At 39.4% G+C, this 14,838-nt stretch overlaps 1 protein-coding gene across 2 annotated transcripts; it reads left to right on the top strand.

The window, feature by feature from the left end:
• The first annotated feature begins 1,156 nt into the window (after nt 1-1,156).
• ap4b1 (adaptor related protein complex 4 subunit beta 1) lies at nt 1,157-14,378 on the top strand. 2 transcript variants are annotated; one of them, XM_026944898.3, is made up of 11 exons: nt 1,157-1,314; nt 3,469-3,588; nt 3,799-4,023; nt 4,146-4,276; nt 5,179-5,326; nt 5,645-6,141; nt 7,952-8,035; nt 9,910-10,013; nt 11,397-11,604; nt 13,149-13,448; nt 13,870-14,378. In XM_026944898.3, the coding sequence occupies exons 2-11, from the start codon at nt 3,476-3,478 to the stop codon at nt 14,289-14,291; spliced, it is 2,232 nt and encodes a 743-aa protein (XP_026800699.3). In that variant the 5' UTR covers nt 1,157-1,314; nt 3,469-3,475; the 3' UTR covers nt 14,292-14,378. The 2 variants fall into 2 exon arrangements, with proteins under 2 accessions (XP_026800699.3, XP_026800698.3); XM_026944897.3 differs by having other exon boundaries at nt 13,867-14,378.
• Nucleotides 14,379-14,838: the final 460 nt, after the last annotated feature.

Here is a 14,838-nt window from a genome sequence, read left to right as displayed (position 1 = left end):
GTAGTAGTAGTAGTAGTAGTAATGTTATTATTATTATTATTATTTATTTTCTTTTTAGTCCAATGTTTAAATGTTGGACATATAACAAATTATAAAAACTTATCTTATAAAGCATATTAATTAAAAACAAATGACAACACTAAAACAGATTTATCAAAGTTTATTTAACAAAAGAAATTAAAAACTCCAGCATTATGAAAAGCAAATATTATTGCTTTTACTCTGTATTTAAACACCTACAGAGTTTGTGTAGAAAAAGAAGTGTTATAATTTTTGTAATTGTTGTGCATTTAATTTATTTATATAAAATATGACCAAGTATTAATAAAGTTAAAAACACTTTATTGATCGCAAGGGAAAATTAGAGATCATTTATATCTGTTTTATATTTAGATAACAAAGATAATGATTAGTATAACAAAGTTTTTTGGGGTGTAGGTCGATGATGTTAGGTTGAGATGAATATAATATAATATAATATAATATAATATAATATGATATATAATAATATATAATAATATAATATAATCAAGCTGCTCAAATGGTATGAACAGTTGTTATTGATATTAGTTTGTGAAAGTCATTTAGTCTTTTTTTTGTTTGTTTCTTTGTCTAACCTTTATTTGTTTGTTTGTTTGTTTATTGGGAGACTTGGTGGTATTTGCATTACCTCTTACATAATGGATTAAGAAGATATTTTTAAAAATTATTTTAAATTTATTTTATATTGCTGGCATGGTTTGCTCCACGTGTGCACACTTCAGATCAGTACTGCACTCCTGACTCTTGTGATGAAACGCTTCTCTCCTGGTGGGCGTGGTCTCTCCCAGGATGACTCCGCCCCCATTCTCAGGGCACGAGGGCTCACTGAATGTACTGATGAAGATTAAAATGATGTAAATCATATCCTATGGCCTTCACACTCACCACAACCTCATCCACAATTCACACTTTTGAGAGATTTCTCCATCATTTCTCCACCTCCATCATCAAAACTCCACCTGAGGGAAAATCTTTGGGAAGAACAGTGTTCCTGTAGAAACTATACCAAGCACATTTATTTATTTATTTATTATTTATTTATTTTTGTTAAACTGTGCCACCAGTCTGCTGTCTATACGTTGCAGCACAAGTAAAGGCTTTTATGTTGAATTATAACGCAACCGGAAGTCGTGGTCTTGTTTCCCGCTTCACGCCGCAGATTGTCTCTACATAAACAAAATGTATCCAGAGATTTTAAGCCTATTTTCCATCCGGTGATTATATTAGAAAAATTCTGTATATTGTTTTGATCGGGATTAAGTAACTAATCAGGTAAGATATTGTTTAACTCTGTGATTATGAGCTAAATTATGACAAACAGTCTAAAACCAGGAGTTATGCTTTTACTCTAGTTATCGCTAACCGGCTAGTTAGCTGGTGTTATGGCGTATCCTGTATCCCGGGCACATCCTGCACCACGTCCGGTTTGTCTTCGCAATCTGATTGGCTGAATCAGGATGACGATCCGCCTAGCAACTATTCTAATAGCAGTTCTTATGACAAGCAAATTACATGTTCTATTAAACATTTACAACAATTATGATCCATCATCTAGGGCATGTTTACTCCTTTAGCGTTGCTAGCTAATAAATTAAGCATGTTTACTACCAATTAACATCTGCAAACTGTAACATAATATTCATTCACACACTCATGGGTATAGATTAATATGAAATATATAAAGAATAAAACACTTAGGGGTATGCAGTTATAAGAAACTAATCAACAACGAGGAGAAGTGGAGCTACTGTTACCAACCTGAAGTTGATCATTTTCTTCATACGGCACATGAAAAAGTATTTTATTCCTCTTTATACCACATCAGTTTGATAATAATTATTAAAGTTAGTTTTAAGGAATGACAAGTCATAATTTTTATCCATTTTTAATTACATATAATGCTGTGGAACATCCATGAAAGAAGTTATCACTTGTGTTACAGCAGCTATAAACAGTCTTCCTTCTTTTTTAACATTTAACATTTATGGAAGGAGTCTCCAGTGTCGGCACTTTGTCATGTTTTCAGAGAAACCAGAAACTCCTCTGTCCTGAAGACTTCTGTGTGGCAGAAAACTTACTTACTGTTACAAAGCGCTGACACTGGAGACTCCTTCCATAAATGTTAAATAAAAGTCTCCACGACGATACGTTTTATAATCTGTTTATTAGTGCACTCAATGTCCATTTTATTAGGAACACTAATAAAATACCAGGTATTATTATAAGGGGCCTCCCTTTGCTCTCAAAACAGCCTCAATACTTCATGGCTTGGATTCCGCAAGATGTTGGAAACATTCCTTTGAGATTCTGGTCGATGTTGATATGATTGCATCATGCAATTCCTGCAGATTTTTCAGGTGCGCTTTCATGCTGCGAATCTCCCGTTCTACCACATACCAAAGGTGCTCTACAGGATTCAGATCCGGTGACTGGGAAAGCCACTGAAGAACAATAAACTCATTGTCATGCTCATGAAACCAGTTTGAGACGCCTTTTGCTTTGTGACATGGTCCATTATCCTGCTGAATGTAACCATTAGAAGATGGTAAATTGTGACCATGAAGGGACACACATGATCAGCAGCAATACTCACATAGGCTGTGGCATTCAAGTGATGATTGATTGATATTAATGGACCCAAAGTGTGCTAAGAAAACATTCCCCACGCCATTACACTACCTCCACCAGCCTGGACTGTTGACTCAGGGCAGGTTGCCTCCATGGATTCATGCTGTTGGTGCCAACATCTGACCCCACCATCTGTGTGCCTCAGCAGAAATCGAGCTTCATCAGACCAGGCTACGTTTTTCCAGTCTTCAGCTGTCAAGTTTTGCTGATCCTGTGCCCACTGCAGCCTCAGCTTTCTGTTCTTAGCTGACAGGAGTGGAACCTGATGAGATCTTCTGCTGTTGTAGTCCATCCGCCTCAAAGTTCGATGTGTTGTGCATTCTGAGATGCTTTTCTGCTCACCACAATTGTTCACAGTGGTTATCTGAGTTACTGTAGCCTTTCTATCAGCTCGAACCAGTCTGGCCATTCTCCTTTGACCTCTCTCATCAACAAGGCATTTCCGTCCACAGAACTGCTGCCCACTGGATGTTTGTTCTTTATTCCACCTTTCTGAGTAAACTCGAGAGATTGCTGTGTGTGAAAGCCCATCTGTTAAATTATTAGTTTATAAAGAGTTTATAAAGTCCCATAATGAATTATTTTTCAGTGCTACAAATAACTATAATTAAAAATAAACTTCTAAATGTATAAGTGTGTTGCCATCCAGTCACACTCAGACACTAGTTTTGTATATATATGTGATATAGTGGGTGTGTCTGTGTGTGTGTGTGTGTGTGAGAGAGAGAGAAATCTTGCACTGATTTCCGCGTGTCCTGCATGGTTGGTTACGTCCGGCTATCCCCTGTTTGTTCTCAGAGAGACGATGCCATATTTTGGGTGTGAGGAGACGGTGAAGGACCTAAAGAGGGCACTGTCCAATCCAAATGTCCAAGCAGACCGGCTCCGCTACAGAAATTACATCACACGGGTCATCAGGTCAGTGCCATGGCAACAAAGTGGTCATGGGTGCTTGTCACACACACACACACACACACACATTACTATTAATCTCTCTTAGTTACATTTGTGCTTTTATTTAATGAGCATTTGCAGAAAAGTGCTTGGACCCCGATGCTTGCTTCTTGCAGCACATTTTATCCACTTTGTTATTCTTATAAAATGTTTAATAAATGGCTCTGTGTGCAGGTGTATGACGGAGGGTGTGGACGTGTCGAGTGTGTTTATGGAGATGGTGAAGGCGAGTGCGACGGTGGACGTGGTGCAGAAGAAGCTGGTATTTCTCTACATGGTGACGTTCGCTGGAGTGAAACCCGACATGGCTCTGCTTGCGATAAACACACTGAGGAAGGACTGCGACAATCCGAACCCGATGATCCGCGGCCTGGCGCTCCGCAACATGTGCAACCTCAGGTACGGATGTCGAGAAACATCTCGTCCATGTAGCGGTGTCCGTTGTGCCCCACAAGGTGGCGCCACCTCCATGAGGTGTGTTGGGTTATCATATTTGTTTCCTTTTTTTCCTTTGATTGCAGGATGCCTGGAATAATCGAGTACATCCATCAGCCTGTCATGAACGCTCTGCGGGATAAATCGTCGTACGTGAGGAGAGTGGCCGTGTTAGGATGCGCCAAAATACACAGCCTCCAACCCAACGCAGAGATCGGTACTGAAGTGCAGACAGTCAGAGCGCACAACTGTTCCTGCGTCAGTCATATCAGCTCGCTTCTCTCCTCTCTCCTGTACTGAAGAATATCACCCTTCTGCTGGGTTACGAGTGAAAAACATTATTTTTCTCAGCAAATCTAAATCTAATCTAAAGGAGAGAGGTTTGCATTCCTTCATAAATACACCTCAAAGAGGAACTGAATTAAAATCTTCTTATTTTCATTCTGCTCAGTTTGGTTTGTTCTGTTAGTAAATAAAAAGGTAGTAAATAAAATTAATAGGCAGATTAAAAATAGTCATATCCAGAACAACGGCAAGCAAAAGCACTGTGTGTGAGATATTAGACATGGATGTTAATGTTAGATACGAAACATAAAACATAGATAATTTTTTTCACAAATCTCAATATATAATATATTATTTAGAATTACAGTTTAAAGTTCAGTATTCAGTAAGTTTAGAACAGTTTAGAACCATAAGAGGGGTGACAAGGCCTCAGTCACGCCAATAAACATGACGCAGCTGAAAGAAATAGAGAAAGTAATAATAAATATCCGGAGCTGTTCAAAAACAACACACACTCATTATAATTCTTTCTTTCCAGCTTCTTTGCATTCTTTCTTTAAATCTGTCGCTTATTTATCTCTTTTGCCTCTCTCGCCTTCATTGCCTTCTTTCCTTAATTCCTTGCCCTCTTTCTTTCTTTCGTTCTTTCCTTCTTTCTCATCCATTGCTTATTTTCTTTGAGCCCTTGTTTTGTTGCTGTTGCTGCGGATGATGCTGATGATGCTGATGATGTTGATGATGCTGATGATGCTGATGATGCTGATGATGATGCTGCTGCTGCTGCTGATGATGATGATGATGATGATGCTGATGATGATGATGTTTTTGCTGCAGATGGAGGCATGGTGAACGAGCTGTACTCTCTGCTGAGAGACCCTGACCCTGTAGTGATGGTAAACTGTCTGCGTGCTCTGGAGGAGATTTTACACCATGAAGGAGGCGTCGTCATCAACAAACCCATCGCACACCACCTCATCAACAGGTCTGATTCCTCTACAGCTCGCCTGTCTGTGATCACTTTTCTTTTACACAGCATCAGCTGATCTGAATCAGAATATTTATTATCAAAGTAAAAAAAGTAGATGGGAATTTTAATTGGTGAAAGTGTCTGGGTAAATATAAATTCCCAATGAAGGAGGCGTGGCCTGTGTACCTGTCAGTGTCAGTGAAGGAGGTGTGGCCTCTGTTTAAATATAACTTTTGCACACCAGCTTGTTGTTCATGACTTGCATTACATTGTCTCAGAAGAAGTTTCTAAACATTACATTATTGATCTCTGATATATTTTCCGCTATTCTAGGCTGAAGGATTTGGACAGCTGGTCTCAGAGTGAAGTTCTAACGTTCCTCCTGCGTTATCGTCCCCGTAACGATGACGAGCTCTTCGATATCCTCAGCCTGATTGACACCTTCTTGCTCAGCGCTCAGCCACCTGTCATGGCCGCCACACTCCGCCTTTTCCTGCATTTAGCCGCCGCCCACCCTACAGTGCAGGCTGATGCCCTCATGCGTGCTCGGGGCCCCCTGCTGGCCGCCTGCGGTGCTGCAGCACGGGAAATGCGCTTCACAGCGCTCTGCCACGTGCAGCAGGTTCTCCGCAGTCAGCCGACCGCGTACGGCAGCCATTACAAACGCTTCTTCTGCGCTTTCTCTGAACCGGCGTACGTCAAACTCCGCAAAATGGAGATTCTGGTGGAGCTGGTGAACGACGAGAACGTAGCACTGATCCTGGAGGAACTGAAGAGTTACTGCACTGACGTCTCTACTGAACTGGCACAGGCTGCCATTAAAGCGATAGGTAACACACTCAGTCTGCGTGAACCTTGTGCATTTTTAATTATTCAAAAAAGCCAAACATTTATGTTCCTTTACAAATAGTTTTTTGGATTTGAAGTACTTTAAAATTCTATTTGAATGCATTTGAATATTGGTGAGTTTAGTACAAACATTAGTGTAGCGCTGCTGAAAGCGTTCACTCTATCATCAGACAATTGCGATTTTAGAGTAATTGAACCTGCTCTCTGGGGCCAAGAGATTACTCTCTTCTCTGTCAATCAGAATGGCACTAGCCAATCATGGGAGCCTGTGGGTTCCTGTATGTGGAAGAAGGCAGATAGCGCTTTCCTCTGAGTGATGTTCAGCAGTTCACCATTGCACAATTGCAGAGCTGCACATATCTCAGAGGAAGCATGTGTTAGTGCCTGACCAAATTAGATTAGAATAATGAGATAAAAATCCAAAAATGCATTCGTATTGCATAAAAGAAAAACGTGAATTAATATAGATATGTTTAACAGTGTTTCAGATTCACAAAGAAGTCTAATGAAACACACCACAACCAAAAAAGTAGTCAAATTAACTTAAACTTTCTAAGTAATGTAAAAAATATATATAAATATAATTTAAATTGATTTTCACACTTATAGCATTGTCGCACCGCATGTCGAATTATTTAACAAGTTATCGCATATCACATTTTTCTTCAATATTGTGCAGCCCTACTTCATAGTGATGTAAAATGTAATCAGGGCTGAATTTGATATATTATTCACAGCATGTTTTGCTAAACATACAAAACATAAAACATAGATCATTTTTTCACAAATCTCAATATATAATATATTATTTAGAATTACAGTTTAAAGTTCAGTATTCAGTAAGTTTAGAACAGTTTAGAACCATAAGAGGGGTGACAAGGCCTCAGTCACACCAATAAACATGATGCAGCTGAAAGAAATAGAGAAAGTAATAATAAATATCCGGAGCTGTTCAAAAACAACACACACTCATTATAATTCTTTCTTATAATTCCAGCTTCTTTGCATTCTTTCTTTAAATCTGTCACTTATTTATCTCTTTTGCCTCTCTCGCCTTCATTACTTCATTACTTAGAAAGCCAGATTTCACACCTTCTAATCTACACAAAGACACTTCCTGGATGTGCGGAAGGGAAAGGCGTTGTTAGTTTGAGTTGAATGCTGAGAGTGAGTTAATGCAATGTGGCTGTTAATAACACTATTAATAACATTTAATGCAAATTTACTGATTGATTGGAGGAAATCCTGTTATTGTAATTAGAGAAAAATAATATATATTTTAAATGAATGCACTAGTACTGTTTTCGGTGGTATATTTCACAGCCTTTTTAAGTTGGAGGCCTTTCCTGTTTACTGTGTGTGTGGGTGAGATGGATGTGTGAGAGATGTAGGTGTGAGAGAGAGAGTGTATGTGTGAGATGGAAGATTTACCTAAGTTTGCCTCACCTACACGACGACTGTGTTTTGGTTTGTAAATTTGCATATTCTTGAAACCTTGAGTAGTTTTTGAAGGTAAACCTGCAGAAAGGCCTCAAGCCTATTTTAAACAATTTATTCACCTGTTTACAATTACTCTTTTACTTTTAAAAATATCTAGCATGTGATGTGTTGGTCTGTAGTGGCACACAGAAGTGACTTAATCCATGCTTATGAAATAGGGTAAAGACTTGCTAAATGAAAGACACCACACCCTACATGTGTTAGCACTAAGACAGACTTGCTGAAAAATGGGCCTTGACCTGCAGTGAAGTGATAAACATGACTGATTAAAATGCCTCTCCTCCTCCGAAGGTCGTATCGGGCGAACGTACACTGAGAAGTGTTTGGACATTCTGACAGGATTGTTGGCACTAAAGCAGGAACATATCACTTCTGGTAAGAGATAAATACACACACAGACACACACATATCACTCTGTAGTCACTGAAGCCATTCACCACTGTCTCATTTCCTATTCATTTTCTATGTTTTATCCAGGAGGTGCCAATATTAATATTTCAGAATCATGATCCATGCTTACACTTTATAAAAAATTTTTTTTAACAATACAATCACAGTTACAAGGTGTTGGTGTGTGGCAATACTTTCAGACTGTAAAGATTTCGCTATCTCCGATAAGGACGTGTGTGTTCTAAGTCTACCTTTCAGTACACTTCCATCTGTAAACATGCTGAAATCTGACTTTCTGTGTGTTGTGAAACCTCCAGTCGAGCTCAACTTTATGTAAACGAGACACAGAGTTTAGCCAATCAGGTGACGGTAGACGTAGTCCAAGACAGAGGACTTTTCATTTACTTCTAAACATGACACAATTTTGATGGTGCTCTGAAGTTTCACTTTTATTTTTAAAAGAAGGGGTTTATTTATTGGATAATTCCACATTTGTGTCCCTCAGATATTACATTTACAGATATGTGTGTAAAGTTAAAACACACTTTAAACACAGGTAATGTTTCCTTCACACTTCACAACCTATGTACATGTTTCAGATAAACTGTTTCCCATTCCAGCCGTCTATATCTTTACTTTGAAATATAATCATTAAATTTAATAGAACTTTTTTGCATTAACATGTGAATCAGTTTAACATCTCGTACTTGAAACATCATTTTCCACAAGTCGTCTGGTATAGATTATGAAAAAGGTACATTTTATTTTTTTCACTCGACTGAACACATGATCGACAGGAACTTAAACCGAATTCCTCCAATATCACGAGAACGTCCTTTTTTCCATTTATTTGCAATTTTAACTGCTAGTTAACCACATGTTCTGTTATTTTTGTGCCAAAAATCTCAACCCTGTTACTCATTAAAGAGCAAAATGCAAAAGAAACCTTGTAAAACACAGATATTTTTGCCTGAGATCAGTTCATTTCTTTTGAATGGTTAAAAATTTATGTTTTCTTACATTCACTGCTGAAAAAAAACACTCACCATGTCTTTCTGAATCTCTCAGTCCGATAAATAAATCCTGAACAGTGTTTTTTAAACAGCATGTAAAAATCAGGGGACTTTTTGCTACACCAAAAAACAAATACAGCAAGTTTTTAAATGTATATAAAATATAAAATGAGCATAGCAGGTTATTTGTTCCCTAGAGACATGTTCGATGCAGTTCCTTATACCACACCTCTGCTGAATTCTCAAATCTGATTGATCAGAAGGTGTTGATTAATTTTCTATAACTCTAACAGTTCCAGCTACAAGGCAAATCACAGGTTTATATTAATACACTCTTTCTAATAGGTTATCGTTTCTATAGAAACAGCTCATCCACAAGGACTTGTAGAATGGACACTCCACATAATCGAACTTTAATAATAAATGTTATTAGCTTAATGGTTAGCACATTCGTCTCGCAACTCCAGGGCTGGGGGTTCGATTCCTGCCTCTGCCCTGTGTGTGTGTGGAGTTTGCATGTCCTCCCTGTGCTTCAGGGGTTTCCTCGGGGTACTCTGGTTTCCTCCCACAGTCCAAAGATGTGCATTGTTGGCTGATTGGCATCTCAGGTTGCACGTAGTGTGCGAGTGTGTGTGCAGTTGTGCCCTGCGATGGGGTGGCATGGTGTCCAGGGTGTCCCCTGTCTTGTGCCCCAAGTCCCCAGGGATAGGCTCCAGGCTCCCCGTGACCCTCTGCAGGATAAGCGCTACAGAAAATGGATGGATGGATGGATATAATCATTGATATGGTGAAGCTTTCTGTAGTGCCTCTTATTTTGTGTGTGTGTGTGTGTGTGTGTGTGTGTAGCTGTGTTACAGACATACAGAGACCTGGCCTGGTTTTGCCCTCAGAGCACTGCAGCTGTGTGTCATGCCGTCGAGGGGTGTGATGATCTCCCTCAGGATGATGAGGTAGGGAAACACAAAACACGCTTTTTGCCATGTTTTATTCTGTAGGGAGTTCTAGAGACACCTGAACAAACGCATACACAGAAGACGGGTCATACCGAACACGCAAAAGATGAAAAGAATAGAGGAAATAAAGCTAAAAATGCAAACTGATCATCGTTCTTGTTTTCACAAGCCCTTTGTGTCTGTCTGTCTCTGAATTTGCATTACCTGGGGAGTCTAAACTCATTTGCATATATTTGCATGCTGACATTTTTCTTGGACAAGTTAAGTTGATCTTTTGGATGTTGTGTACACTGAGCCACTTGTCTTTCTTTCTCTCATTCATTCAAAAGGTATGGGTGTTAGGCGAGTGTTAGATGGGCATCAGGTGAACGCTGTGTTAGATGAACGTTAGATGAACATTAGATGAACGTTAGATGAATGTAAGATCTGCATTATATCAGTGTTAGATGAACAGTAGAGGAATGTTAATTGAGCGTTAGAGGAATGTTGGATGAGCGTTAGGTGACTTTTAGATGAACGTTATTGATGGCTGTTAGCTGGCCATTAAATAAACATTAGATGAATGTTAGATAAGTGTTCGATTGCCATTGGATGGGCATTAGATGGGAGTTAGATGAACGTTAGACAGACGGTAGATGAGTGTGGGATGAAAGTTAGACAGATATTACATGAGTGTTGGATAAATGTTTGTCAGACTTTAGATGAGCGTTAGACAGACTTTAGCTGAGTGTTGGATGTTAGACATTAGACGAGTGTTGGATGAACGTTAGACGGACGTTAGATAAGTGTTGGATGAATGTTAGGTGAGTGTTGGATGAGTGTTAGATGAACGTTAGACAGGCATTAGATGAATATTAGATGGACGTTAGATGAGTGTTGGATGAACGTTTGATGGACGTTAAATGAGTGTTAGATGAACCAAACCGTTAGATGGACGTTAGATGAGTGTTGGATGAACCAAACCGTTAGATGGACGTTAGATGAGTGGTGGATGAACATTCGAGAGGTGTTAGATGAGTGTTAAACAGATGTTAGATAAGTGCTAGATGAACATTAGATGGACGTTAGATGAGTGTTGGATGAACGTTAGATGGACGTTAAATGGGTGTTGGATGAACCGAACCGTTAGATGGACGTTAGATGAGTGTTGGATGAACGATAGACAGACATTAGGTGAGTGTTATAGATGAAGGTAAGACAGGTGTTAGATGAGTGTTAGATGAACATTAGGTGGATGTTAGATGAGTGTTAGATGAACGTTATACAGGCGTTAGATGAGTGTTAAATGACATTGAATAAACATTGCTGCTCTGACTTCAAGTCACTGTTGTCCTTCCTTTTACAAGATGGACTGTATTTCTCTCTCATGCCCTCTCTCAGGGGAAACAGGCTCTGTTATGGCTACTTGGAGTGCACGGAGAGCAGATCAGTAACGCCCCCTATGTGCTGGAGGGCTTCATAGATGGAATAAAGATGGAGATCTCCTCTGCAGTGAAGATGGAACTGCTCACAGCATCATTGAAATTATTCCTGTCTCGGCCAGCCGAGACTCAGGACATGCTGGGCCGTCTCTTACACTACTGCATCGGTACGTAAGACATAAGGAAAAAATTTGCCAACTAAAAACATTTACCATGATTAGTTAGATCATTCTGACTTGGCTCACTAGTAACTCACGAAATTTGTCTTTAATTACACAGTCCTGTTTACATAAGGGACAAACATTACACACTAGTACAACAGCACACATTCCTACCTGAGTTTAACTACACACACACACACACACACACACACATTCATACCTGTAAACCTTGCAAAGACATACAGTGGTGGGATTGTTTAAGGTGCAGCATGAGTGCAGCATGTGGATTAGAGGTAGTAGGGTAGATTAAGTTAAGATAAATATGAAGCAAATACAATAAAAATGAGGAAAAAAGAATGAAAAATTTAAGTATAGAAAATAAGGAGTCTTGTGCAGTTCTTAAGTTCAGTTGAGTGTGATGGCATGCAGGAAGAAGCTTTCTGCAGTCTGGCTTTAGATGAGTTAGACATTAGATAAGCATTAAATGGACATTAGATAAATGTTAGATGAGCTTTAGATGAGCATTAGATAAACGTTAGATGAGCATTAGATAAACGTCAGATAGGCATTTGATAAACGTTAGATGGACGTTAGATAGACGTCCGAACAGCTGAGTCACTGGCAGTCTTCAAACGACGTCTAAAGACTTACCTCTTCATAAAATACTTAAATTAGCACTTTCACAAAAAAAAAAAAAAAAAAAATCACCTCCCCAACAGAGTTTTGGACTGATGGTATTCCTAGTTTGTGACCTACCGAGCCAATATCAGAATGTATTTTTGATAGACTTCAAAGCACTGTTGTAAGTCGCTCTGGATAAGGGCGTCTGCCAAATGCCATAAATGTAAATGTAAATAAATGTTAGATGAACATTAGACAAATGTTAGATGGACATTAGATAAATGTTAGCTGTATGTGAGCTGGACATTAGATAAATGTTAGATGGGCGTTAGATAAACGTTAGACGGACATTAGATACATGTTCGATGTGTGTTAGCTGGACATTAGATAAATGTTAGATGGGCGTTAGATAAACGTTAGACGGACATTAGATACATGTTAGATGTGTGTTAGCTGGACATTAGATAAATGTTAGATGGACATTAGATAAGCGTTAGATGTTTGTTAGATGGACGTTAGATAAACGTTAGATGGACATTAGATAAATGTTAGATGGGCGTTAGATAAACGTTAGATGGACATTAGGTAAATGTTAGATGTTTGTTAGCTGGGCATTAGATAAACGTTAGATGGAAGTTAGATGAACTGTAGAGTAACATTACATGAATGTTAAATGAGTGTTAAATGGGAATATCAGAATTCACAATAACAATTTACCCAGAAGGCAATGCTGTGCTCTAAAACAATTTCCTTTTACAAACTGGGACGCAGGCTCACTCATGGCTGCTTGGAGTGTTCAGATAGATTTAGCTAGCTAAGCACATCAACCTGCTATCTTGTAAATGTAGGGTGAAAATATACAGATCAGTGAGTCAGCGTGTCTGTAATCTTTGGTGACTCTGGAGTTTCTGATTCTGTTTTTTCCACAGAGGAGGACAGTGATATGTGTGTGCGGGATCGAGCTCTGCTCTACTACAGACTCCTGCAGTGTGGAGTGAACGAAACCCGCAAGGTTCTCCTGGGACCTAAATCAGACCCGTCCATGACCATCATTACCGGACGAACCGAGGAACCTGTCAATCACTGGGCTTCCAGTTTTAACACGCTGGATCCTCTTTTAGGGGCCGAGAGCCGTGCGCAGGACGTTCCTGCAGAGGTCTCAGATGCAGATGGTGAAATCAGAATAAATGATTCGGATCAGACCTTTCAGAATGGAAATCTGAGGGAAGGTACGCTAGATACACAACGCTCTATATTTTATTTAATATGACAGCGCTACACCAACAGGCATCATTTCAGTAGGTAAATATTACTAGCTAGCTAGCTCAACGCTGCAACTTAGCAGTTCTTTTGTAAAGATAATGTCATGGGGCGACCACGACAAACACCCCCTGCTCCACAGCACACCCTGGTACTCCAGAGTGAAGAGTTCATTTGATTAATCAATCACAGTTGATTGTAATATAGTGTAAAGTATATGCAAATTATCAGCACTGTGCTAATGTTAGCCTGCTATGTTAACGTTAGCTATGCAGCAGTAAATATTTATTGTTAAGTTCCTAGCAAGCTAGTTCATTTTACGTAAAGTACTGTGGTGATGTCATATGGATATGTTCTGAAGTTAATTTCCATCCGTGACCATGTTAGCAGGAGACACTGATGGCACAGCTGATGCCTCAGAAGAACCGAGCCTATCTCTGAGTCCTCTGGTATCCCATGATGCCTTTGAAAAGCTGTGGATGGAGCTGAAGGTGTTGCATCGCCAGTGTCTTGGCGTCCCTCGTCCCTCCGTCTCGCCTGACACTCTAAACTCCGCCTTCCAGCTGGTGAAGATCCAGATCTTGGCGTATAGCCGGAGCGATGCTCGTCCCTGGAAGCTCTACATGTATAGCTGGAGTGGTGGCAGCGTGATCCTCGCCGAGCTCCTGCAGGACCGAGCTGACGAGCCCCATCGCCACGCCAACCTCACGCTGTCCATCAAACAACACCCCGAGGAGCGAGAAGCTGTCGAAGGCTTCGTGTCCGTGGTCTTAAATGTCCTGCGCACTCTGAGCTCAGCTAACTCAAACTGACTTATCATGATGTATTTACTTTCAAAACCACTCACATTTATTTTATCCTTAATAACCTTTTTTATTAATAAATTAATTTGAACTACAGTAATGTGTGGTTTATTTATTGACAAAGACAGACAACTATATAGAGAGATAAATATATAGAGAGATAAGACAGATGGAAAGAAAAACTGATAGATAGATAGATAGATAGATAGATAGATAGATAGATAGATGGGCAGGCAGGCAGACAGAAAGACAGGCAGAGCTAAACTGAGAGATAGTGAAAGAAAACAGATAAATAGAGAGAGATAGATAGGAAAGACAGACAGATGGAAATTTAAAACAAATATGATGACAGATAGATAGATAGATAGACAAATAGAGAAATTTAAATAGTAAAAATGAATGAAAAGACAAACAAATGGGGACAGACAGATGTGTGTATGTGTGTGCGTGTGTGTATCAGATATCTACACAGTGTAAATATTAATTATAGCATGGGGCATTTTAGTGATGTTACTTCCTCTATAACACAGGATTTGCAAAGGTGTTTTTTTATGTC

Source organism: Pangasianodon hypophthalmus, chromosome 16 (assembly GCF_027358585.1).
Source record: "Pangasianodon hypophthalmus isolate fPanHyp1 chromosome 16, fPanHyp1.pri, whole genome shotgun sequence".
In the NCBI taxonomy this organism is placed as follows: domain Eukaryota; kingdom Metazoa; phylum Chordata; class Actinopteri; order Siluriformes; family Pangasiidae; genus Pangasianodon; species Pangasianodon hypophthalmus.
Note: the sequence above shows the minus strand (reverse complement) of the source record. Positions and strands in the feature narration are given on the sequence as shown.

Excerpts from the sequence above, each read along its gene's own strand:
- ap4b1 (XM_026944897.3), top strand. The coding sequence starts at position 3,476 with ATGCCATATTTTGGGTGTGAGGAGACGGTGAAGGACCTAAAGAGGGCA. Across the intron at positions 10,014-11,396 it reads ATCTCCCTCAGGATGATGAG|GGGAAACAGGCTCTGTTATG; the intron begins GTAGGGAAACAC and ends GCCCTCTCTCAG. Across the intron at positions 13,449-13,866 it reads GAATGGAAATCTGAGGGAAG|CAGGAGACACTGATGGCACA; the intron begins GTACGCTAGATA and ends TGACCATGTTAG.